The sequence below is a fragment of the Parasteatoda tepidariorum genome, chromosome 3 (assembly GCF_982258835.1).
Source record: "Parasteatoda tepidariorum strain Cologne lab strain chromosome 3, Ptep-v5.0, whole genome shotgun sequence".
In the NCBI taxonomy this organism is placed as follows: domain Eukaryota; kingdom Metazoa; phylum Arthropoda; class Arachnida; order Araneae; family Theridiidae; genus Parasteatoda; species Parasteatoda tepidariorum.
This window is the reverse complement of record NC_141757.1, coordinates 52,826,263-52,854,077: the sequence shown is the minus strand read 5'-3', so window position 1 is coordinate 52,854,077 and position 27,815 is coordinate 52,826,263. Positions and strand designations below refer to the sequence as shown.

At 30.2% G+C, this 27,815-nt stretch overlaps 1 protein-coding gene across 4 annotated transcripts in view; it reads right to left on the bottom strand.

The window, feature by feature from the left end:
• LOC107446084 (uncharacterized) overlaps positions 1–27,815 on the bottom strand; it is a 155,968-nt gene that overhangs the window by 20,831 nt on the left and 107,322 nt on the right. For 2 of the 4 annotated variants that reach the window (XM_016060633.4, XM_016060632.5), the window contains exons 2-7: positions 24,510–24,686; positions 22,083–22,314; positions 19,336–19,561; positions 15,309–15,427; positions 7,354–8,125; positions 2,101–2,241 (exon numbers count right to left, since the gene is read on the bottom strand). In XM_016060633.4, the coding sequence (XP_015916119.3) occupies positions 2,101–2,241; positions 7,354–8,125; positions 15,309–15,427; positions 19,336–19,561; positions 22,083–22,314; positions 24,510–24,686 (1,667 nt within the window). The remainder of the gene's footprint in view (positions 1–2,100; positions 2,242–7,353; positions 8,126–15,308; positions 15,428–19,335; positions 19,562–22,082; positions 22,315–24,509; positions 24,687–27,815) is intronic. The other 2 variants (XM_087159329.1, XM_087159328.1) reach the window with 1 other exon arrangement.

Below are 27,815 nucleotides of genomic sequence, written 5' to 3'. Positions count from 1 at the left end.
TAGAGAATTTTTCACATTAACTTTTGTTTTTTTTTGAAAAAATTAAATGTATATTACGATGCTCGTTTTAAATTAAATTTAGCAACTTATTTCAACAAGACCTTTCTTATGTAATAATTTTATTATTAAAAAGAAACTTATGTAAGTTGTTCACTTGCGTGCAATAATTTGGTAATCCAATTAGATAAGTGGCCAACTTAAATTAGTGGTCAGATCATAATGCATACTTTTGGTCGACCTATGACGAAGTGACAGTTTAGCAATTTTTCATTTAGACAAATCAGACTAATGACTCAACTCAAAGAGGCGGTGCAGGTTTCACTATAATTTTAGTCATAACAAATGTATTACTTTTATTTCATTGCATAAAAAATTAAGAAAATATTTTTAAAATGAAAATAAAGAAAAATCAATTTAATATTAAGTATTTTATTATTAAAATTAAATAATATTAGAGGCAAAACAGAAAAAACAAAACGAAATAAAGCAAATATTACAAAATCTGAACATAAATAAAAAATGCTCCTATTTAATTGTTTATTCATTAGTTGTACAAGAAAAGCTTTTCTCGAAAGTTTGTTATATTAAATAATGAGCCATGAAATCAAAACTGGATAGATTTTTTTAAAGATGAGGAAAACAATTTTCAGAAATGTAAGCTAGAATAACAATTAATGAACTTAATGCAAAACAAATAAAATTGATCAATTTTAAAAGAACAAGAAAATAATTTTCAGAAATGTGAAATAGAATAGTTGTTTTAGAATCCAGGAATTATTATATACAATATTTAGAAACCATGCGTAAAATATGAGATTAAAAAAATGGATCAATTTTAGAAAGCAAACAATATGTAAAACTCTTAAATAATAAAAAGAAAACTAAAATGATCTTTTATTAAATTTAAAAAAGGTTATTTTAAGTATATTTTATAGTTCGAATAATAGTATTTGGTTTACAGGAATGCTAATAACTTAGTTTCTGTACTCCACTTTTATTATTCATACAGTACCTTACAAAAATTAAAGAGACGCTTTTTTTTAAAATTTCAAAGAAATTCGTTGAGAATTTTATTACTTTAGGGATATTTGCTCATGCGATTTCTCATACTTGTCAATAAAGTATGAGCCTTTAAGGGTTTTGGGAATCGACAATAAATTACGTATGAAAAAAAGTGTTATCTCAGAAAATATAGCAAATAATTAATGGAAAAATAGCAACAAATTTAAAGAGATAATTTTGTTATAAATTAAAAATTGCTTCAAAAATTTTATTTTACTTCATTGAATACTTTTAAAGTTACAGCAAAAAAACATCACAGAAGAATTTTTTTTTTTTTTAATAAAAATGCCAATATATCCATAAATATTTAAGCAAGGCTTGAGAAGTTTTATGAAATTATTTTATATAATAACCAATCTAATCGATATAAGTTACAAGTTCATTGAAACTAAAATTACTCAAAAATACTAATTAGTTACTAAATAATTAAGGCAATTCGGACATATGATTCTCCATTCACTGTAATAAAATATCGTTTCAAATTACGGTAATGTGATTACGGTAATTGCGGTAATGTACCGGCAGTTTGAATGCATCATCCGTAAAATTCAATTTTGCCGTAGAATATTATACCTTTATTTTTATAGTAATTATTTAATTAAAGTAATTCAGTGATATTACTGTAATTATTTCTGTAAAAATTACGGTATATCAGGTTTTTTGTTCCACAGCGTGTTCCGGTAAAATGGATTTTACGATAAAAAGTACCGGCATTCTGAGTGCCGATTCTTTATACCGCAATTTGATCGGGAATTTTTTACAGTGAAGGTTAACATCGTAGAAATAAAAACATTTTCTTTTTGAAGAGCACGCTTACAGTTTATTTATACAAAAAGAATTTAAACACGAATGGAGAGTTACTTGACGTGAGTTGTAGTTCGCAAACCATGATGCGTGCAAGAATATCACTCACACAAAAAATTAGAATTAGTTAACAAGAGTCGTTTTCTTATGTTAGGTTGGCATGCTATAGGTTTTAAATTATAAATACTCTCTAATGTTTAAAAATGTGTTTGCAATAGATCTCACATTACTTACTAGTTTTAGGTTTCTTCTCAGTTTTGGCATCTTTCTTCGTTTCTTTGACATCAGACGGGGAATTACTTATCGGTTTCATTTCAGAAGCAGTCAGTTCTATTGCTGTACAGTGAGGTAGATTTTCTTCTTTTTTCGCAATATCTACATAAAAAGTAACTTTTGTTAAAAATATAGAAGATTTCACACTCATAAATATTTTATCGAAGTTATAGAGAAATCTCAGACTATAGTTTTTTATTTTTCGAAATTGGAAATTTCCAAGTGGCTGAAAAGTTGTAGTCATTTACTATTTACCAAAAAGCTTTTAGATGGATTGGAAAATACATAGGTCTTAGGATGTGGGTTACATTTTATTGATTGAGGACAAAAATGAAAATTTTTGACAATGTTTAAAGTAAATGTAAAAAAAAATGTTTTCAAGATGAAAAAAGTAAAATAATACTAGAAAAAAAAACAGTCCCCTGGCCATATTATAAGCACTCTAAGATCTATACAAAAATTTCTCTTACACGGCGACAAAAAAAAGCCTCATTACAACTCCCCGAATGGCAACGCTAGAAAATCGACCAATGATTGCCGCTAAAAATGTCACATGCCAAATCTAGCTGAGATGGCTCAACATATAGCGCTTTTAAAAACGGAAACTGAAATAACCAGAGAGAGCATAAGCTAGGCAGAAGTGAGTAGTCTTTGTTAATAGATCTCTATTTTAGTATTTTGTCGAAAGCGCTTTTTTTTCACGAATTTATATATTACGAATTTATTTGATCATCTTTGATTTATATCACGAATTTATTTGTTTATGCAGGTTTTTCCATTGCAATTCACTTATTTCAATTTTTAATACACTTAATTATAGCCAAAATTTTAATCTTTTTAAAGAGATATCAGTTTTAGAAATTTTATCTTTAGATTTTATACTATAGCACATTTCTAATAGGTTTAACGAATTATATGTCATTTATTTGAATTAAAATTTATTTTAATGACTTAGTATTTACTTAAAAGATGTAATTTTCTTTTTAAAAAAAGTTGTTATATGGATTTGAATGATTGTTTTGAATTCTTAGAATTTTGTGCATTTGCAATGTACCTAAGTTAGTAGCTAGCGAAGCCAGCTTGGTTTGCGAAGCTAAACCATAAAAGATTGCGTAGCAATTTTCGGGGGTTGGCGAGCGTTAGCGAGCAGGGGACGCAGCCCACTAGTTCTATGTAAAATCTTTATTATCAGGTGATACTACACAGCATTATTGTTTTTAGGCGACTGAAACCGGCTCGTACTTGTTTATTTTCGTGTATCAATTAGTTAAAATTGCAATGCCATACGTTAAAAAAATAATATATTAATGCAAATAGGAAGTATATAAAAATTATTTTAAATAAAAACCCGTTACATGTGTGTTTAAATATAAAAGTATTGCATATAAACTTGTGCAAAACATGTAATTATTAAAACACTACAGTGCGTCGAATAATTTCGTCTAATTATCCCAATATACTAATATAATACCTGATATAATAAATATTCCATATTTGTCTAATATATCGTCTAATTTGTTTTATTGTCGAATATATATTATAAATCGTCTAATTTAACCATTTGATTCACGAACTCTTAAACAAGTCCGAACCGGTTTCAGTCGCGTAAAAACAATACTGCTATAAAGTAACACCTGATAATTAAGATTTTACATAGAATCTTATAGTGCTTCTAATAATATGTCCACGGACTATGAAATGCAACATTTATATCTTTCACAATGCATCTTAAAAAACTTAAATTTAATTTTCATTAACAAATACGCATATATTTATTTTTTAACTCAGTATTTAGGTTAGGTTAGATACCGAAAAACAAAAATGTTACAGTTTTAATAGTTTTGCATAAAAAACTTTTTTAGATAAATTTTTTTACATAGATAACTTTTTAAATTTATATTACATTCAAAACTTTACATTTTTGCACTCAAAAACTGAAATTTAACTTTTGTGTGCCATAAAAAATTAAAAAAATTTAGGTTTTTGACCACAAAAAATTAAGCTTTTAGTCCATTCCAAAAATCTAAATATTATTCAGTTTTCTTAAATTTTTTAAAAAAAATAAATACGTGAACCTAGGCACAACTTCTAATTAACTTAAAGGTTTGAGTTGAGGAAAATTGTTTTTCTTTTATAACCTAATAAGCAACATCATTTAGAATAATGGTTTATATTTTTCATATTGTAAAAGTTTACAATTATTGTGAAAATGTTTCTTGTTTTTTAAGTTTAGCATGTAATAAATGGAGAAAAATAGCACATATTGTAAGTAATAATTAAATTTTTTAGTAGTTTTTATAAAATATCTGGAGAATCAACTCAAAATATCTACGAATTTAATCAAATCTGATAAATCAGACTTAATTTAGTTTTTTAATGACTTAAATAAATGTATAAATTCCACTACTGACCCATTTATACTTTTGAATCGTATAGTAATTTTCAGGAATAATAATAAAAGGTTTGATTCCAGTTATGAAATCATGTTATATGGTATAAATGAATAAAATGCGTAATTTAAACATTTCGTTTTCATTTGTTTAATTAAATTGCTGAAAATGCTATGTTCTTAATAGACATTAAAAAATTTAAAACTGTAAGAAAAGGTACAAGTTTTGCACTGATTTGAATATAAAAGCTTATATAAATGCAAAACAAAAAGAAGTTTTTTGAAAGGGCAAACATACAAAAATCTCGAGCTCAGTATTAGTGCAGCACATAAATAGTGACTTTATGTATCTTTTAAATTTACCTCAAAATTTAAAATATTAATAAATAAGAGAAAAAGAATTACATAATGTGTGTATTTCATAAATTAAAAATCAAGTGCAAAATAAAGATCATTTAACTAAATCAATGATATAACACATTTGCATGATCATCACCCCTCTTTTTTATTAAAGAAAAAACTGATAATATTTTAACATTTCTGGTTTAAATAAGAAGTTCTTTTTAATTCGTTTAAGGTAAAATCTTTTATATGAGTTTAAAAATGCTAGATAGGCAAAACTTTAATGATCGGAACTAACGCAAATTAGTTTGCTTCTTTCCCGATGTTACAGTCTTTATAATTCAAATTAAATGCATCAATAAAAAAATATTTTATAGTTTTCCCACAACTTTTTCTTAAAAATTATATTTTCATTCTAAATTATTGGCGTTCTTGCAGCTTTAAATGACGTTTAGAAACCAAAGATTAAACTGTGGAATAATCTTTTATTTATTATTTGTCTCCTGTTGCATGATATTTTTTTAAACAGATCTTAGATGCTTTTCTATCGTTGATATTCAAATTTGCAGTTGGTTTCTCTCTCCTATTATTTAGACCATTCTTTTTCGAAATGCTCATGCTTAAAAACGTTGCATGTAATAAAGCGGTAGGTAGCACAAATGTTGCGACAAATTTAGAAGAGAGTTAGGGCACATTATCAGGATAAAAATGACATCGAAACCCATGGCCAGAAATGTCATCGTTCGCGGCTTGGGGCGCTTCCCCATAACGAATTGTTTCTTCATGTGCTTCTGAAAGGGTCATAATAGGAAAGCACCCTAAACCGCGAATGGTGATATTTCTGGGCATGGGTTTCTAAGCAATTTTAATCCTGATAATGTGCCCTAACTCCCTTAGAAGTTGGTCGCAACATTAATCTGACCCCCAGTTTAATAAGACGTTTTTAAACTTGGGCATTTCAACACAAAACTATCTGTAGTGCAAAAACAAACTATATGTAGTATAAAAACAAACTATCTGTAGTACAAAAACAAACTATCTTTAAAATTATCTGTTGTACAAAAACAAACTATCTGAAAAACTATCTGTTGTATAAAAGCAAACTATCTTTAAAACAATCTGTAGTGTCAGGAGCAAAATTGATTTTGAAACTGAATTAGGTAAAGATTAAGTAATGGCATAAATGCAACAGAAAATTTGCTCCCCAATGTTATCGCTATTATAGTTTTTTTCCTCTTCATCTTTTCGGTAAATGGCTTTGTTTGTAAATTTTTCTCATAAATTTTAATTACATATTGTATGCTTCATTTGAGTTTTGGATTTAAGTGGACTAAAATACATTAAATTCGTCTACTATAAAAGGGTAAAATGCTTTGTTTGAATTATAAAGTTTGCATTTTACAATTACTTATTTAATAATTGTTCCCCATTTAAAGTAGTTACTCCACTCTGGTTGAATTTTACAGTTGGATAATCACTATAAAATTCAAGGCGTATAACTCATTGAGCAGGGAAAAAAAGATAAGGTCAAAATTACCAGAATATAGTAAAATTTACAGTGTTTCTAACTTCACAGGAACACCAAAAAGCACGGTAATACTAAAGCGTTTCGGTACCGAAGCGCTTTGGTAAGGATTTTGATAAAATTAAAAATAAAATATGCTTTATAATATGTGATAAAATTTGGCAAATGCGGTAGAATTTGGTAATTTTACGATACTTAAGAGCAAGGCCTGAAAACCGTTTATTCGATTAAATTTACTATCAGTTTTGTAATTTTCACTAAGTGTGTGGTAATGAGAACTATAATTCTGAAAATCAGAATTTCCGGTAAACCGTTACCATATGAGCGGAAAAATTACTAAATGATTGGTTAATGTCATAACGTTTTCTTTTTACCAGAAATGTTTTTACCATACACTACGGTAATTTTATCTGATTTTTTTTCCTCCCGTGAAGTTAAATGTTTTATTATTCTTAAATCTAAATTATTGCAATCGAAACTTAATTTAAAGAGAGGGAATATAAATAAATACGGCTGAATCATGGAAGAATATAAGAAGGTTTAATAGTTATAATTTAAACTGATACAATTATATAGGCAGCACAAAGAAAGCTATAATTGTATACTTTACTGTACTATGTATTACCATACTATATGGTAATTCTACCATAATCTTTTTCTCCATGCATATAAGGTGTGTAAGACCGTTGATATATAAGATGCATAAACTCAATGATCTATGATCTTGAAGTTGTGCAAGAAAAATTAAGTATAAAAAGCATAAGTTAAATGTCATAATGTGATGTATGAAATGCATATCATTGAATTATAAACAGGATAAAAAATACGATTAAAATACAGACATTACTGCTTATTCGGCTTAACAATTAATACCAGACTATATTATTTGTTAAACAGTAATTTGTGAAGTGCGTATTTCTATTTAAAGTAATATTTTTACTCCAGTCATCAGACTTACCACTTGGTGTTTCTTGAGCAACATGACAAGATTGTGCATTCACATGTATTTGAGCTGTGGGATGCAATGTTTCTTGTTTTAGGGGTTTATCGGATTCTGTTTGATGATCATCAACTTTCTGTGTGACTTCGACATGATGATCACTTTTGGGCTCATCACGTTGGGCTTCTTTAGCCTGTTCCACCAGATCACTACAAGTCTGACCTTTCGCAAGATCGGACTTTAGATCTTCCTTCGGACGACTTGAAGAATTCTGGTCTTTGACATTCTGCTCTTTCTGGTCATCTTTTTTACTGGACAAAACTTCAACTTTTTTATCAAGCAGCTGAGCATCTGATTTAGGCACCTCGGTTTTGTTTATGTTTTCTGTGGATTTATCATTTTCTATTTTTGGTGAATCATCCACAGTTGGCTGGATGGGTGGCGGTGGAGGTGGAGCCTTTCTCTTTCTTGCGTTTGGTATAGGTGGTGCCTCCATTGCTAGTAGTTTGGCATCTAAGCTACTTACGCCGCTGCTATCACTTGAAGCTTTTTCATCTGTTGATGTGCAGTGTTCCTCGTGTAGGAATGATGAAGTGGCTTCATGGTAGCCACTAGAATCGGAAGAACTTTGCCTGGAATGGAAGGGTGCTTCTGGCAGTACAGGTGGTGGTGGTGGAGGTGCGGGCCTTCGTTTTTTAGGTTTGTACCGACCTTGGTAGGCATTGTTATCACTCACTTTAGTTGTTGGTGCAAGACGATTATTGCCATTTGATAATAGTTTTTTCTCCACCTATAATAGAAGAAATAGAACAAAATTAATGATAAAAAATAAGGTATAAAATGAGAGTCTGAAACAAGGGGGGAAATTGATTAAATATATCAGGAGTAAATGTTTTGTGTTATGAACTTATTTTGGTCTACAGTGATAAGCCTCCCAAATGAGGTGATCCGGTTCGAATCCCAGTCATGGCTGGTCGATACGAATTCCGTACCACTTCGCACCGACTACAATGCCGACATAAAATATCATCAATGGTAGACGGATCATGTGTTAGAGTCCCCTTGCTCTGTCAGGCTAACTGTGAGAGTTTTTCGTGGTTTTCCTCTCCATCTAACACATGCGGGTTATATCCATTAAAAAGTCCTCCACGAAATTATCCATTAAATTTCTCTCAATACTTGATCCGGGAGTTACCTTGTCTTCTGAATTGGGTTCAAATTTACAAAGCTACGGAGTTCAACACTGGTGGCCGTAAACTCAAATTTGGGTCGGCTGTTCAGCGACGGCTATATATATATATATATATATATATATATATATATATATATATATATATATAAACTGCTGTTTGTAGAAAATGCAACACCATGAAAGAATCATCAGAATCAAATGAAATTTAATGCAGAAACGACTTGTACTGATACAAATAAATGATGAAATTTTCAAAACAAAAGAAACAAATTAAGCGTCCGAAATCAGTATTTGGTGCAGCCACCACGCGCTGCAATAAGTGCTGCTATACGACGTGGCATGGAGTCAAACAGATGTTGAATATCTGCTTGAGGAAGAGAATTCCATATCGCTTGTATGCGCAACCAAAGTTCGTCTTTGGAAACTGCAGGACGCGGATCACGAGTGAGACGCCGACCAACCATATCCCACACGTGCTCAATAGGCGACATATCCGGCGAATAAGCAGGCCAAGGAAGAAGTTGCATGCGTTGTGCTGAACAGAAGTCTCTAACAGTCCGCGCAACATGTGGGCGTGCATTATCCTGCTGAAAGATAGCTCCAGGGATGCCTTGAAGGAAAGGAACGACTTCGGGCTGTAGCACTTCACGGACGTATCTGTTGCTATTGATATTACCCTCAATTTGTATCAAATTGGATCGTCCATGATACGAAATCGCACCCCAGACCATAACTCCGGGTGTTCGACCACTATGTCGTTCAATAATACACTCAGGAAGGCAGCGTTGACCGGCATAACGTCTAACACGAACACGGCCATCATGGGTCCACAAATTGAAGCGTGATTCATCTGAAAAGACTACTTGGTGCCAATCAGCTCGCCAGTCTCTGTGCTCAAGAGCCCACTGCCGACGCAGCCGTCAATGATCCGCCGTGAGGGGAATCCTGTATAATGGCACCCTTGCACGCAATCCACGGCGCAGCAGACGACGACGAATTGACGAAGCCGACAACTGTACACCTGTAGCAGTAGACCAATGTGCTGCCAGCTGCCTGGAGGAAGCTGTGCGATCATTCACCGCCATGCGGAGCAGGTGTCGATCATCGCGCTCTGACGTCACCTTCTGTCGTCCAGTGCCTGTTTTTCGAGTTGTTCGGTGCTCGTCGGTCCACTGCTTCCAAACTCGCATCACTGTGGAACTGTTCCGCTGCATACGAGCTGCTATTGCGCGATAGGAAAATCCTCCTTCTCGAAGGCCGATTATCCTCCCTCGTTCAAACTCCGTAAGTTGCTTGAATTTCTTATTCTTCCGTCGTGGAGGCATACTCAGGTCTCACTAAACGTTTGCCACTAACAAATAATCATAGACTATTTTCAACGTCCCGCTACAGCACTTTATTTATACGCTTTCAGCATCAATTCAGAGGGCGCTGCGCGCGCCACGCACGCGCGATGGCTCTGAAACTTTATTAATTTGCATAATATCCTATAATTGACATTTGCTGCGAATTTCATTTGATTCTGATGATTCCTTCATGATGTTGCATTTTCTACAAACAGCAGTTTATATATATATATATATATATATATATATATATATATATATATATATATATATATATATATATATATATATATATATATATATATATATATATATATATATATATATATATACATAATGATAAGAAACGTTGTCTTCAAACCCCGTTTAAGGCAATAAGTAGTACCAGAAGCTAATTATGACTAAACCTAACAAGTATTGTCATTAGGAATAAAATGTGCATTTATTAAAGAAATTTTGTATATTTCACATAGTTATCACATAGTTATGATTACATAATGCATTGTCATAAAAAATAGACATAAATTAGTTGTGTTCCTGGTTAGATTTAATGTGGGAGCCCTCTAATGATAGGGTGAGTTCAAATAAACCATGAAACTTCAAAGGTTCAAGACATTTCTCAAAATATCAAAAAACAAGCAAATTATGGTAGGATTAATTCCTCAGCGTGCAGTCCTGCATTTTGATATTTTGAAAAAGACACTTAAGCTTTTGAAGCTTTATGGTTTACATTTTGGTTTAAGAATTCATTCTTTTCAAGTAATTTACATTTTAAAGCACTGGTGCTACAGAATTGTTTCTCCCACAGTATAGTTTCTTCTTAACAACTAGATTTGAAGTCAGGAAATGCGTTTTTATTCAACCCAGGAAGAAATAAGCGACCTAATGTTATTAGTTTAACTTTTTCATAAAAAATATATAGCAAAGCAATGCAAAATAGGCAAATACTTTCTTACAAACCATTATCGTATACTAAAAAGTAGAGGGGAAAGGACAATGATTTCCCAACTTTAACGTGCAATGACGTCGAATTCAAATAAAACAGTTGAATTCGTTGTCTTGTCTTGCAGGTTTTAGCAACAAAATTTCGGTATTTTTTTATTTCAGGTGTTAGGTTTTATTGTAAATTAAAGTTGGCCATTTCTTTTATTCATTTTGTATTTGTGTAAGAAAAATAAACTAATTTGGTGTTTTTTCCTTTCTTTTTGTAAGCTAATTAATTTAATCTTATAATAATATTGCAAGCAATACAGGGAAGAATTTAAGACTAAAATCAGTTCACTAAGGTTGTTTTTAAACTTAATAAATAAAATGTAGAATACCTCAAAACATTTCATCCACGTAACATTTCTTTGTAGTAATTTATCTGTACAAGCATTAATGCTACGAGCAAACATTACGTACTGATTGTTTATGTTTAGAATATAATACAATACACATCTTTAGAACAATCTGTCACAACAGCTGATGAGTCTTTAAATATGTGTCCGTCCTTTAGTGATATTAAAGTACTCTATGTCGATCCTGTAATAGTGCTTAATCGTGCTTATTAGAACATTCTTTGTTCGTCCTAGTCATACATACGTTTCTAATCGTAACGAATTAAGAATAATAAATGTGTATATTTTGCGATCCACAGCGAAAAATTCCGGATCAAATTCCGGTATGAAGTAACGGCAGTTTGGGTGCATCATCCGTCAAATCCATTTTTACCGTAAAATATTATATCACAGTTTTCATAGCAAAATTTTTTTAATTAGAATGATTCAGTGATTGTACGATAATTGCTACTGTAAAAATTACGGTATATCTGATTTTTGTTCCATAACGTATTCCAGTAAAAAATGGCCCGCTAAAAATGGTCCAGTAAAAATGGCTCCAGTACCCGCACTCCGAGTGCGGGTACTTTTTACCGTAATTTGATCCAGAATTTTTTTTACAGTGTAGTACTAATTTTTATAGTTCATGTCATTTAAGGTCATGAAAAAAATCAAAAAATATATAAATTTGATACCATATTGATAAAATATTTAATAATAATAGAAAAAAAATCGAATTCCTCGAATTTCTTAAGAAGATTTAAGGTTATGTGGAACCTTCAGAGTTTTTTTTTTTACGAATCTTTTAATTACGTTTTTAAATTATCACCTAGATGATATACAACCGTTACGTATATTCTTGATGGATGCGATAACTATTTAAACATTACGTTAAATTTTTTACTAAAAAGTAAACTAGAATGTTGTTGTCCTTAATGTCCACTAATGAAACACCCACAACTTCCTGCAGTTTTCAGAGCAGTGGAAATATAACGGTGGTATTAACTGCGCAGTTTTCATTTCTAGGAAACCTGTTGTAAAACTATCGATATAAAGATTAACCTCGTATCGAAGTCATCGTGTCATTTTTCAGTAAGAAAGAAAACTCCTCTTCATGGTTGGTTGAATGAGTATAGAGTGACCTTGATTGGAAGCACAAGATCCATTGAAGGTATTTCAGATACAAATTCATTGTTTTGATTTCATTTGGACGCGAGGCAAACGAAAACATATGAGCCTTAAATTCATAATGTTTTGAAATTAAAAATGTTGTAAATTTGATTTGTTTATATGCTTGTATTTATCTGTTTTATTTCCAAAAATATGTTTCTTTCTTTTCTTCCACCCCTTTTTTTAAAATAATTAAAGCGTATTTATCAAACTTCTTTTACATATGAAAATTAGACGCTCTTTAAATGAACCAAAAAATTTAAAACACCATTTTTTTTAAGACAGTGCATACTTTTTATTTTTTTTTTTTCAAAAATTTCTTCAAAAATTGTGAGTAAAACTGTAAACATGATAAACGTGATAAAGATTTAAGAAAAATCGTGTTGGAATACAATGAAGGAAAAGAAAATTTTTAATTATAAATACAACACCGAGAGGGTAAATTAATAGCATAGTTCTAAAACTATTTGTTTAATGACAGAATACATTTTCATTGCATATAATTTCCGTTTTCTAAATCGAGACGAATTAAATAAATAATGTGACAAGATTAAAAATTTTAAATTTCTAAATATGAATTAGATAAGCGCTTCTTGGTCAGTAGTTCAAGCCCTGAAGTAATAGGAAAGTTATAATTACAAAAAAAAAACTTGGTAGCATTGATTAAGTGTAGATTCTCGCATATGTTTCTTCTTCTTTCAAAGCAGTGCAAAGGTTGCTACCAATAATTTTTGCCATCTAGGCAAGGCTCTTCAAATTTCCGTTGCTTACTAAAGACATAGTTTCCAGTAGAAAACCGATGTCAAGCCTCATTGTCTGCCGTCAGTGAGCGGGTGGGCGTCCACTTGAATCAGACTGCGAAGGAACCGAACTCCCGACTTTTCGAGGATGTTTTTTAAACTGTTCTACGATAAGGCTCTCAACTTCGCACACAAGTTGTAGGGCTAGTAAAGTAGGAGAACCATCCCCTCTATAGAGGTTCAAAAGTGTGATGGCATATCTCCAGATCATTCTCAGTGACATTTCCCATACCGTTGCTAATAGCCCATGGTGCAGCTCTAGTGCCAAGTAAATAAATTACTATTTCTCATTTTTTGGAGTTGAGATTTAACTTTACCTTTCAAAATGTGTAAAAACGCTCCATTTGATATTAACCTGAAATTGCGCCCATTTTTTAGAATTTTTCCCAACAGCAAATTCGGATAGTTATTGCACCACAGTTTTTACAGTGTATTTTATCCATATATTTTGCAATATCCATCTAGGAATAAAATTATGGTTCGTATGGCAGCACAGTTCCTTAACCAGTAGTTCATCGTGGTCCAATTAAACAGTATTATACATTTAAAGTATTAATTCCGACTTAAAAATACCTCATAATTAAAAATTAATTGCATTGACGAATGAAGAATTGATTAATTAACTATTATATTTAGCGATATCGTTTTAAGCACGTGAAATGTTTGTTAGATTTTTCATGCATGAAAAAATTCTAGAATTGAAAAAAAAATAGTTGATTATGATGAGCATTGTCATATTTTCCCAACACTGTCTTGTGATTGATATCAATGACACAAAACGCAATGTGGAAATCAAAGGCGGAATCTTTCTGAGCCATCTGTTGTCCGTTTACAATGGCCATATTGTTTTCCTCTTTTTTATTATTTGTTTTGTCAAAAATAAACACATGTTAAAAGAACAAACAGTTTATTAATTACGAAGGATTTCAGCATGCAATACGCATTTTTAATAAGTAGTAAAATCATGTCTGTTAATTACTTATTGTATTGGAGTTAGTCCACATTTAGGTAATGGTATTTGGTATAGTATTGTACACTATTAATTAATTGACTATTCAGAATTTCTTTGGATGGAATGGTAATTTGTTTTGTAACTAATGAAAGTCAATGGAATGGATAATGATTTATTTCTTGATAATTAGCCGGAGTACATGGGTGTCACATACATCTACTTGTTTTTAAGAGCGGGGAAAAATAAAATGCACAGTTTCAATATTTCCATAAATTAAAAAAAATATTATTTCATTTTATGTATATCTACTAATGGCTCGTTTTTCTTCTTGTTACTAAGATGAATTTATATCGATGATGAATTTAAAACTTCCTTAATTTCTTTTAAATATGGATATTTCTAATCATGTCTAATTAATATGAAATATCGTTATTTCTAATTATGAGAAGAATGGATGAAGGATTTTTTCACAATGAAATGCAATACTAATTGGTCCAATACCAATGTTTAACAATGCATTACTGCACGAAATCTCAGTTTCAAAACTATTTTAATTATGCAACCACGTAAATTAAATAAGTGTTGAAAAGAATCTAACATTAACTATAAAAAAATTCCTTCTTGGCGGTAAAATATCAAACCTATGAAAAAAAAACATAAAGATTAAAGTTATGAAATATATGTGTGTATCTTAATATAGAACAATAGATATAAAATTGATTACTCATAATACTATGTGATTTGACTACTACGCTGCCATAAATTTCGCCATACGTGCTAAGCTAGTAACATATAAGTGGACCAGCATGCTCACGAATGTATAATTTTTAAATATTAAATAAATATACATTTAAAAGCCTCATACTGATCACAGAACTACTAAGTCAAAAGAACAAAATTATTTTCATAATAACTAAATTATATTATATTTGAAATTCGCTGCAGTTTCGAGCGCGTGGATTCAGCGCCATTTTCCGAAAATTACTTCTGTTTATGTGAAATTCTACACAAATAAAACCTGCATGTTTTGCACCAATTGCGGAATCCCCATCCTCAAATGTTTCAGTTAAGGTATGATTTCAAAGTTTATGTAGTGTATTTTTAGAAGCTAAGAAGCAAAGGTCCACATATGGGACAGAGGTAATGAAGAGGTTAAATATTAATTTCAACTCTTTTTGTTGTTGTTATTATTACCTTCTTATGAGCGTCCTCTGCCAGAAGTCTAAGAATTCCAGTTTTCTTTTTCTGTTCTTCTCCTCTTTTGGAGTATGACATGATGTGAGAAGTGGAATTGCAAATATTTGATTCAATGGCTATCAAACGAAAGAAATCGAATTAGTTTATACGTTTTAAAACAGAAAACATTACAAATTATATAATCGGAGTACTTATTGCTAACGCTTACAAAGTACTCTGATTGCAACTATATACTTATTCATAAACTAAAAGAAAATAAAAAAGTTGTTTTTATTAAATGTTAGCTCAATACCCGTTCTTCACACGGGAATATTTAAAAATAAATAAGAAATCAATAAATCAGTGTTAAGAAACATTACGAAATCATGAAATTAAACTGAAAAATCATATGCTGACACAATTAAAGAACTTGGAAGAACCAGATAAGTGATATTTAATGAATCGGAATTGATGAGATTAAAAAAAAAGTGGTTGTATAAATACGGGTATGTTTAATGTAACAGAACTGTTTTTGCTTTCACTTAAATTTTAACATAACTAATTACATCAGTTTTCAGTATGCTTGCATGATTTTTATTTCAAATTAGGTCGTGGTAAATAAATAAAAAAGAAATATTTGTCCCACTTTCTAAAAATTGGTAATAAAATAGTTCAGATGCAACTTTTCTTTTGTTCTGAAAATGTCACTAACCCGTTTATTTCACTAAGTTTTTCAATTAATATAGCTAAAATAATTTCAATTTTTTAATTTAATGTTATATATTGATATCTTCGGTGGCCTTATGTAATTGAAGTAAGCGAAGTTCGTTGTTTGTAATTCATACCTTTGAATAAAGATAGAATGTATTTAACATCTCTTGGCATGATGCTATTGCTCACGGCCGATTCATGATAGTTAAAATTCCCCTTAAATTAAACACTCAATTCCAAAGTATAGGTATTAAAATTGCTTGGTTCAGTTTTAAAAATCACCAAATATATCAATATAATATTTTATACCTATATAAGTATATATGGTACTTATTATATAACCCTTCAATATTTGAGTTTATACATATTTGTCAGTGGCAGCCAACTAAAGCCGAATTTTAAGAAAAAAATATGCATTCGAACTTTATAAGGATTTTGGAACCTGACCATTTCTCTATCTGACTTTAAATTTACTGTTGAAGTATTTATAAGTAGTGGTGGAAAAAATTTCTTTTATTTATAATTCCTTAAAATATTAATACACTGGATATTAATACCACTGGAAAAAATATTTTCTGTAACTGCAGAAAACCTGTTGTAGAATTCTTATCAGAAGCAATTCGCCAATTACCATAATACAAGTAGTACATATTACCGTCAGTGATACATATGAATTAAGCGTCGTCTGTGAATAGGAATTTTTTACGGCTTTCTTAAAAAAATTCCCATTAATCTTTTTTCAATGAGCTTGATCATTAGCTTGAGCTTATTAATCAGTTAATTTAAAGGCCATTAGGAGCAAAACATTAGAGCTAGGCGCTTTCAATCATGGACAAATAGTAGGCGCTCCACGCAATGGGCTATTCGATTTCCAGAATTCGTCAGAATATTAGGTCGACAGTTCATGAGGATGCATGTTCGGATAACCAGGGGCCCCCCTTGCCTCACTACTTCAGTAATGAAGAACCGAAATGTAATGGAGGTATTTAAATTTTTCACCTCTCTATAAATAGCAAGAAAATTGACTAGAATCTAAAATAGCTATAAAGTCCCCCCCACATGATGTAGTTCTGTCCATTTTATTGATTTTCTTTGACAATTCTATGTTCATCATGCCGAGGGCAGTTTTTTGATTCTTAACTTTGTCATCTAACTGCGAAAAATTAATGTCCTTGCTGACATTAGGGCGGAATTCAGCTAAACTCTCGCAATTACGATGGCTCAATTAAGGCAATCAAAAGCCAGTATTTTTTGTAAAACTATCGCATTTTGCGGTATGTAAAAATATAGGCTTTGGATTGGCAAATTTGTCCATCGCAATTGCGAAAATTTAGCTGAGTTCCGCCCTAGAAAGCGATGGATTCTCGAAATATAGATTGCGTTCATACGATAAATTAACGAAGAAGCTGACATAAAAGTGACACTGTACTGATATTTTGTTTAAATAAAGTTCATTAAAGAAAGACATTAAAATTTTTTTTAAAATTCGATTTGGGGGTCCCCTCTGAAGCCCGGGGCAACTTCCCCTACCTTAGTCAGGCTCTGCAAATATCAAGCAATTGTACAAAGGGGCTAAGAAATAATTATCCTTAAACGAGCTTGTTGTGTTTTGTTTAGCCGTATTGTATGTAGGTAGTGATGCCAAAAACTCAAATTACCACAAATGGATTAACAACAATCACAGCACTAGCTGTATATACAATCACCTCATGGCAATCACTACAGCGCCATTACGTGTGCGAAAATTAAGCATAGTGCTACACAGCTTTCACAGCATTGTTTGTTATTTATTCAATGGCACTTCAGTTTACATGTACAATGGAAAAGTGGAAATAAAAAAATGGCTGTCAGTTCTAAACTGTAAGGTTTGAAAAAATCGATTTGAAAACTAATCGATTCAGAAATGGTTGGAGAAAAAGCAGTGTAACAGCAGCAGGGGTGATTTTTAATTAATTTATCAATTTGAATAGTAATATTAAAAAATCAATTATAAGAGGTTTCATTATTTAAGCCTAAATCTAAATCTGTCAAACAAATTGTCGAATCAAAGCAAAAATAAAAATATATTGACCTTTTCTGCCTCAGCCTCTTGCCGCAATTTTAATATGTTTTTTCTAATTTTATTTTTGAAAAAGATGTTTTTTGATCTATAAAGTGTTGCAATAAAATGTTATTAGTTCACTTTTAACACACGAAAGAAAAGCTGTCTAAAATTTAATATTAAGAAACTACATCCTTAAGTACTATTTCCATAATTCTTGTACAAAAAAAAAAGTATAATCATATAGTAAAATTTCATTGAAACCTGAAATACAAATAGTTATCAAAGGAAAATATAATATTTCTATATCAAGAAATTAAAAAAAAACAAAACAGTAACATCATGAGTAGATAAAAATTAATTTTTTAAAATTCTCTACAGATCAATAAAAATTAAAATTTAAATTACTAGAAAGAAATATAGTTCTGGTGTGTAGAATTCGAATCATGAAGATATTATTTGATATTTTAACTTCTGTGCTTACGACCTTCATTTTTTAAAATCTATTTAACGTGTATACTTTCTTGACTACAAACAGGGTCTTACAAAGGGTTTTCAGGGTATTCATAATAAAAAGTGGTGCATAAAAACTATTATTTTATACTGTAAGAATAAATGTGAATACAGTGTGAAATACTAAGTAAATACAGAATGAATTTTAATTTAATACACTTTTCTGGATTTACTTCAACGATGAAAATTAGATCATTTCTTGTTAGTAACATTATTATCAGATCACAAAACTGGTTTATGAAAAAATCGAAATATCTGATAAATATTAATTTGAGAATACATAAGATTGATAAATTGTAAACCACTACTCAATAGGAACATCAAAAAGCTCGGTAATTTTTACCGAGGTGCTTTGATATTTGATAAAATTAACAATAAAATATGATTTTATGACAGGTTATAAAATCTGGTAAATGTGGTAAAATTGGGTAATTTTATCACTATACTTTAAAACCTGGCATAAAAACTATTTATTCAGTTAAATTTACTTTTCAGTTTTGTGTTTTTTACAAAGTGTTTGATAATAAGAACATGAACAATAATTTTAAAAACCAGAGTTTCCGGTAAACCGTTACCACATGAACGGAAAGAGTACCTAATGAATGGTTCACTTGATGTATAATTTGGTTTAACTAACTAGAATTACATTTTTACCAAAATATCATCACCATACTCTACAATCATTTTACCACATTTTTTTTCAGTGTAATTATTAGAAAGCGATAGACGGAACTCATTGAATGAGGCAATTAGAGAGAAATTAAAAAAGAAGAGGCTCACATGCGTTTGACAAAAGAGTAATTTCCGTGGAACCATATTCGGCAAGGGTCAAGTCTCCGGACAGTGCCTGAGCTGGGTCACTAGGCCTCACCAGTTGGTACCTGTTAGTTTCTAAGCCTTTCTCTTGACAGACCATATTCCGCAGTTCAGATATCTTCACTCGGGGTGACACTCGTACTACAGTCAGCTGATTTCTCGGCAGATGAACTTGGACTCGGAATGTCGGCTGAAAATGGTGTCAGGATCGATTAGCAATTATTATAATCATGTGTTTAAATGTTTTGACACAACAAATCAGTGATATATTATTCTGTTGAAAAGGTGGTTTTTGGTCTAAATTTAAGCATATGAAATTCATTTAATTTTTGTAAAATTTTCCTGTAATAAAAAACTGTGTAATTGGATAATTTTGACAATTCGGATTTTTTTAGCATGATATTTCATAAAAATTTTCGGCATTAACAATTTTTACATATTTCTACACCTATTCGTTAATGTAATCAAAATAAATGTTGCTTTATTAAAACGAAATAATTGTAAGTGCTTAATGCTGTGAATGTCCACTGACTCTAAAATGCTGTGAAGTTCAAGTTGTATTGATTTGAAATTTTCTTCTTATAGTTCACTCATTTTATGATTAAAATTTTATCATAACATTATTTTATTCCATTTTTTTCTAAAAGTATATATTTTTTTGTGGAATCTCTAATTTCTGTTGATGTAAATTTCGGCTACATATGGATTTGATGAAAGATTAAATTTATTCTGACATTTTTAAAACTCAACGGGGACAGAGTATGAATTCACAAACCTTTATTTTGCAGATATAAGGTCAGTGTGCCTAAATGCGACAATATTCAGTTACTTTAAATCCTAATTCATGAATCATCTGTAAATGTTTTCCAATGAAATTTTCGCATCTCTGGAGCATATCCAGATCTATTCCCAAGCACTTAAGACCTTTTTCTTTCGTGCAATTTCTCGTTACAATTTCATGACTTACTCTCATGCTCCCCCCAACATGAAATTTCCCCCCGAAACGGTGAACACTATCCCCGAATAGTGGTCACAGGTGATACAACCTGGTCCACAACACTGCCTGGAGCATCTTGTTAATCTACGTCAAGAATAAATTGGAAAAGACCCCTTTTATTAGATTTAGAGGAGTTGTAAAATAACTGTCGCATTTTGAGCCTGATTCTTAGAGTGACACTAATTGCAACAGTTTGAAGTCCTTAAATGCAACGTTGTTTTCTGCAGCTATTCTACAGTTACGCGTTGATTACAGCAATCGATAACATCTGTAATTGTTTATATATAATTACTACTGTGTAATCAATTACTTAAAATTGCAACTACAAGTAATGACGATTATAAGTAATCATGATATCTGATTAAAGGTAGGGATGATTAAATGTAGTCAGAACAAGAAACGATTGGTGGTATTTAAGATTACATGTGATCAAAATATAAGATTACATGTTATGGTGATCACATGTAATCATGATTGCAAGCTATCAAATGTACAATAACAAATAATTACGATTAGCTGTTATAAACTAACAATTACAAATAATATAATATCCGATTATAGTACAAATTCTATTACGATAAGACTAGGACATACAATATGTGGAAGCAACATAGTACATACAATGAAAGTGCATGCAAAGTTTGTTTACGTACAATATATGCATGTAAATGTTTGTAACAATTGTTTATGTAAGTACAAAAAATTCATGCTTGTATACATATGATGCACATAAAATATAGGCATTTACGTAAGTATTTGTATATGTATGTACTTTCAATGTTTGTATGTGTGTATATAATTACAGTGCATATTTACATACAATTTATGTAAATAAATACAATTTATAAGTGTACATAACAGATGTCCATATATAAACATTGTACATATATAAGTGTACATAACAGATGTACATATTATACATGCATACGTACATGCATGTACATTATAAACACACATATGTAGGAAAGTACATAAATTACATGTGCGTGCGTACATTCATATTGTATGAGTGCACATACATACATATTTACTAAGTATATACGTACATACATACATGTTCGTTGTATGTACGTATCTAAAATGTATTGTTTTTACTTGCGTACATAAATACATTGTATGCACATAAGATATACATGTATGCAGGTATAAAAAATTTACGTATGTACGTCCATCGTAGTAACACTTCCAGATACATTGTATTTCCTATCAACATATGCATGTATGTACAATTTATGTATGTGCTTGCAAACTAGTTGGGACAGAACTGTAACTTGTATTGGTATCAGTCCTAGAAATTTATTTAAAATTTAAGCAAAGTAGATAGTCAGAAAGTTGTAACTTGTTCAAAGCATTCAGAAACGATTGTAACTTGTATTGTTACTATGCAGATAGCAGCAATTAAAAATTGAGTACACAAGTCGGAAAGCTTTTGGAATTGTGATTGACGATAAATTTAAGGGCTGGTTACCTTAAATGCAACGAAAATGCCCCAAATTTGACAGCGAAATATCTTTGTTTAAGTTGCAGATAATAATTTAATATCAGCAAGAAAAATTTGTTTAAGACTGAAATCGCAATACTTCAACCATTTTCGGTGAAAAAAAATCTTATAAAAGGTCAAGTTTTACTAAATGCGACAAACTTATATGAAATCGTATCTCATTCAGGCACACTGACCCTAAATGTAACAGAAAAATACAATAAATAATCTCACTTCAAAAGGCCTATTGGCGATTCGGGGTGCTCTCTTTATTGTAGGTTCTTGTACATCCTTCTTCGGTACTATACAGATGGTGTTCGTGTCCAAGGACCCTATCGGTGTACTAGGCTTGTACTGTAGGGTGTTGCTGCCCTTTCCACTGTCCCCGAACACATGTATGACATGACCAACGGGACTAATTTTCGTGGCAGAAGCTGCCTGCACTAGCAAGTCCATCATGGGAGTCCTTTTAAAGGAAAATTGATCAATGCAATTAAACTATAAATAGCTTATTAACAAATTATATTGCAATAAAATTTTTTTGTGAAGGTATTTATCAACATTTAAGTTTCCTTGATTATTTTTAATATGTTTCAAAACTTATTAGTTCCAAAACATATTTACACATTGGTTGCTTATTGGCATAATGATTCAGCTAAGGAGTTTTAGATTTCCATTCCTTTCTTTGACAATTTAACATCTTTTATATCAACGAAATGAGCATGGGAAACAAGAATTTAAAAATAAATAATTAGTATTACAATTTGGACTAAAGCACAAAGTGGATACTAAATGTGGTGTACAAACGCACGTAATAAATCAAATGCACATTTATTATCACCATCCACAGTGTAAAAAATTCCGGATCAAGTTATGGTAATAAGTACTGGCAGCAACCGTAAAATCCATTAAATCCGTTAAATCTATTTTTATCTTAAAATTTTATACCGTAATCCTGACGGGGATATTTATTTATCTTTAGGGAGTCAGTGATTTCATAGCAAATATCACTGTATAAAAATTACAGTTAAAGATTTTTTGTTCCGAAATATTTTGCGGTAAAACTTTTTACCATAATTTGATCCGGAATTTTTTACATTGCATAGGCTTTATTTAAAAATTAATAATTATAAAAATATGCATTATTTGATACTTGCGATATTAGGATCACAACATGCATTTACTTTAAAAGCATTGTCAAAACATGTTATTACCAAGTTTCAAATAATTTGCCAAATTAAATTTTAATTTTGTTATTTATTGATTTATATAACTCATTCTTTAAGCTTATTTCTTACTAGGTACCTCAATACCCAATAGTATTGATATTTATACCAAATTATGTTTTATTATTGCATCCAAAAATCAAGTTTACTTACTTTCCTAATATTTATATATTGTGCAACAATGAAAAAAAAAAAACAGCAGTATTTTATAAATGTAAAGCATTTTTTTAAAGACTCATTAAAATTCAAATCATCCATACAACATCAAACGTCAAAATTACGTTGCAAATAAGTAGCAAATATAACTTTTTGAAAAACATTTCTAAGATTAGCATCACTTTTCTAAAATAAATTTTTACAAGCAGTATTTAAAATTTTCTGACTTGTTATAGAAACATTCACATAAACACATTACAGATACATTTCTTTTGTCAATAAAAAAGGACATTCAGGAACATTTCTGAGGTTGTATGGCATTTACTGAGAGAATATTATCACATTTGAATTGAAATTCGATGTTTTCTACTAGGCTGGGTGGGTAACAGGTGTTTAGAAAATCCTTTAAAAACATTTATATCGTTGACATTTCTTAATATTCAAGTTAATTTTACTGTATATATCAAGAAACTATGAAATTTTCTCGGCATAATTAAAGGTATATTGCCGAGCATAAAAGTTTTGATCAATTACACATTTTTTTTTCTTGCTTTCTGCTGCATGAGATTTTTTCAACAGATCTTAAATACTTTCGTATCGCTGATTTCAAATATGATATTGGTTTTTCTCTCCAAACTACAGTTTTCTTTTAAAACGATAACTTTGGTCTATTTTTTGTCGAAATGTTCAAGCTTAAAAACGTTACATATAGCTGAGAGTCGACAAACTTTTAGGGGAGTTCATCATCACGATTAAAATTGCAAAGAACCCATGCACCAAAAAAATCATCATAAACCGTTAGGGGTACTGACTCGTTATAATTTTTTTGTTCGTGTGCTTATGAACAGGTATAAGAGGGGAGCGCCCCTGGTCACATACGACGACATTTCCGAGCACGGATTCCGATGCAATTTTAATCCTGACGCTGTGCCCTAACTCTCCTAGAAGTTCGTCGCGACATTTACGCAACTATATAACTATATTACGCAGATATATAACGTTTTTAAACTTGTACATTTCTACGAAAAATGTACAAATGTCAAGATGTCAAAAATGACTAAAAATGTCATTAAAAAACTTGTAGCTTTAGGAGCAAAACTAATATCAGATTTGAAATCCCCACACTTGAATTGGGCATGATCATGTAGTCGTGTAAATGCAACAAAAAAATTGTTCCCCAGAGTTAAGCGGAAAAAGTAAATTACATATTTTGAAATTCAGTTTGTTTTGAAATGAAGTAAATTGTAGTAATTTATCAGACTTTGTTTCGTGATTTTACCTTCTCTCGACAGTGAGCCGGACTTGTCTGCCATCCGGCAGAATGACGTCCAAGTCCATCCTTCCTTCGAGTAGTTCATTAATGGCGCAGTCATCTCCGTTGCTGTGGTATACGTTCGACATGGTTTGTGTTTTAGACAATTGCTGTTGTTGTTGTTGCTGTTGCTGAAGACAACGGCTGAAAAAACAAAATAAATAAAAAATGTTAGCAATAAATTAAAGTAATTTCAAGTTTAATGTTATGCCAAATTAAAACTATATATTTAAGCATCGTTAAATTTAGAAGTCAAGCATTTATCAATTTCTTAAGTTGTAACTTCTGGATTGAAATTGTAGAATTGCAATGATGTATAATTGGCAGCTTAAAGGCTAAAAGTAGCTTCTAATGTTTTTAATTTTTTTGAAAAGTTAAACTCTTATAAATAAAAAAAGCATAAGACATATTGGGTGCAATTCCATCAGCATAAAAATAGCTAAATTAAGAAGTTGTCGCAAATAAAAACATTGAGAATAAAATTGTGATTGAAACTACCAGAATGTGCTAAAATTTACCGTGTTTTCTGGTTCACCAAATAGGTCAGAAATTTTTACCGAAACGATTTTGGTAATGATTTTGGTAAAATCATTAATAACATTTGATAACAATAAAAATGGTTTTATAATGTGCGCTACATTTATTTGGTAAATGTGGTAAGATCATATGGTAAATGCGGTAAAATTAGGTAATTTATCAAGAGTTTGAATGGTTTTATCCGGTTAAATTTACTTTACAGTTCTGTATTTTTTATGAAATGTGGGGCTATAAGAGCAAATATTTTGAAAATCAGAATTTCAATACTTTATATATTGATTTAATAAATCAGAACCATTTTTCAAAACCAAAAATGTCCTTATCATGCAGGGCGGTAATTTTTCCAAAATTTTTCTGCTCGAATATTTGACCCAAGTTTGGTTTTTACTTTTATTACGTTAAATTCGCATTAATAAATTGGAATGCATAAAAAACGACATGAAAAAAAAATGAAAATAACAAAATTATGCAAAAGGCAGGGAATTAGTTATAAACAAGAGATAATTTCTATAAAAAAATTTATTAATGTGATATTTTCCACAAAATTTAGCAACCGCTTTGGTGCAGGATCCTGAATGGGATTTTTATCTGGTATCTTACTAACGGAAGTGTATCATACAATGTTGCAACATGCCCATTTCTTTTTAAAATAATATATATTTTAAAACAATCTTAAGTTTTTTTTCCTTAAGTAATTTAAAATCGAAAGAATCGACGACCTCTGAAATACATATATATTTAGTACATCAATTTATTCAGATTATAAATATTGATGATTGTACCCAAATGTTAATGTTAAACACTCATTTTAAATACAGTATAATTTTATTCAATATTCACACCAGTTCTTAGATTTTAAGAGGTATGAAACTAAATATTTTAATTTTTATTTCAAATTACTTTTTTTCTCATCGGAAAAAAAACTTTCATAAGAAAGCAGCAGAGGCTTAGGAAGAACAAAGTGAAAACAAGTTTTTATAAGAGATTTATGTAAGAATGAATTCATAAGATAGTGACATGAACATAAGAAGATTATCTCCAATGTTTAATCTGATTTTAGAGATAATTGTTTACTTAGAGAAAGTAAAAGGAATCTGATTGATAGAAAGAAATAAGTTCAAAATGCATTCCTTAGCTAGTTTTTGAATTAGCGTTCGAAAACTTACATGTGATGAATAGTGGGACGCAACATTCATTATTGTGTAAGTGGACGCAACATTCATTATTGTGTAGTTGTTTGGCCTAGAGTAGGGAAATGGTTTTTTTTTTGTTGTTGAAAGTTTAACCTTAAAATTTTAAGAATTTAAAATAGAATAAAACAGGGATGTTGTTTTTAGAAGCAAAAATAAAGAAATCGTTTTTTTTGTAGTAAAAATTTTAAACGAATTACTTTTCCTTTAATTTTTTTTTTACTTTCTGTTTATTTATTGGTGCTTCTATGAAATCGAGCACTTTTGCATCAATGAGTTTGTTAGGAAATATCTCATGATTTGTTTTTAATCCGAAGTATTTGAATATTTTTAAAAGTAAAAGCCTTCTTCGGTAAAAGTTTTGAAGAAAAAAAATTTAGTGCAAATCAAAAAATTATATTTTTATAATACATCATATGGACACTGTATTTTTAAATGCTAAATTTATTTTCAAATTAAATTTCAAACATATTTTCAAATTTCTAATGGGTTTTCGCATTTTCCTAATTTAAAAGAAGTAATATTTAAAAGAAGTAATATTTAAAGGAAGTAATATTTAAAAGTATAGAAGAAATAATTCTCGGATTTCTCATATTTTGACGTAATTACGTTTGCCACATACTTTAACGACTTATTAGGAATATGAATAACTTTTATAGTTAAAACTAATCAAGAACTCTTAGAAAAAATTTTTTAGTCAAATTTAAAATTTCTTATTAAGATTTTATTGATGGGAAAATCTTAACTTGTGATCTAACGGTCTTTTGTATAGAAATAGTTTCTTTTCGTAATAGCATACGGAGAAAAAAAATCCGGTAAAATTCCCGTACTGCATGGTAATGAGATTTCTGATAAAAATAACCATTATTCCGATTATAAAAACCAAAATAGACGGTATTTAAACAATTGTTTTGGTAATTTTCCATTCGTATGGCAACCGTTTACCTGTAATTCCGTTTCTCAAAATAATAGTTCTTATTACCATACATTTAGTAAAAGAACTGTACGGAAAAATAAATTTAAAGGAATAAATGTTTTTTTTCATGCTGTGCTCTAAGATATATTATGATGATATTATCAAAATATACCACATTTATTAAATTTTATCACATGTTATAAAATCATATTTTATTGTTAATTATACCAAAGTCATTACCAAAGCGCTTCGGTAAAATCAGCTTTTTGTTGTTCCCATAGACACAGAAACACGATAAATTTTATCTTATATTCTAGTAATTTTGACCATACATTTTTTTTCTCATACATATATTTCTCATACATTTTCTCATTTTTTCCCGTACATATATATCTATTTACTCAAGTTGTATCGTAATAATCTTTCTTTAAGTAATAGTTTTTTTACAGTAATAATACCATAGTTATAGTCTTTCTTACAGTAATAGATTCTTATAGTAATGAAAATAAGCACATATGCCATAATGGATATTTTTCTGTTTACCGATTGCACATTTTCTCATACATTATAGTTCATTCTGTTTATGCTGCCTTTAACTCAAGTGACACATTTTTTTGGTTGTTTTTACTG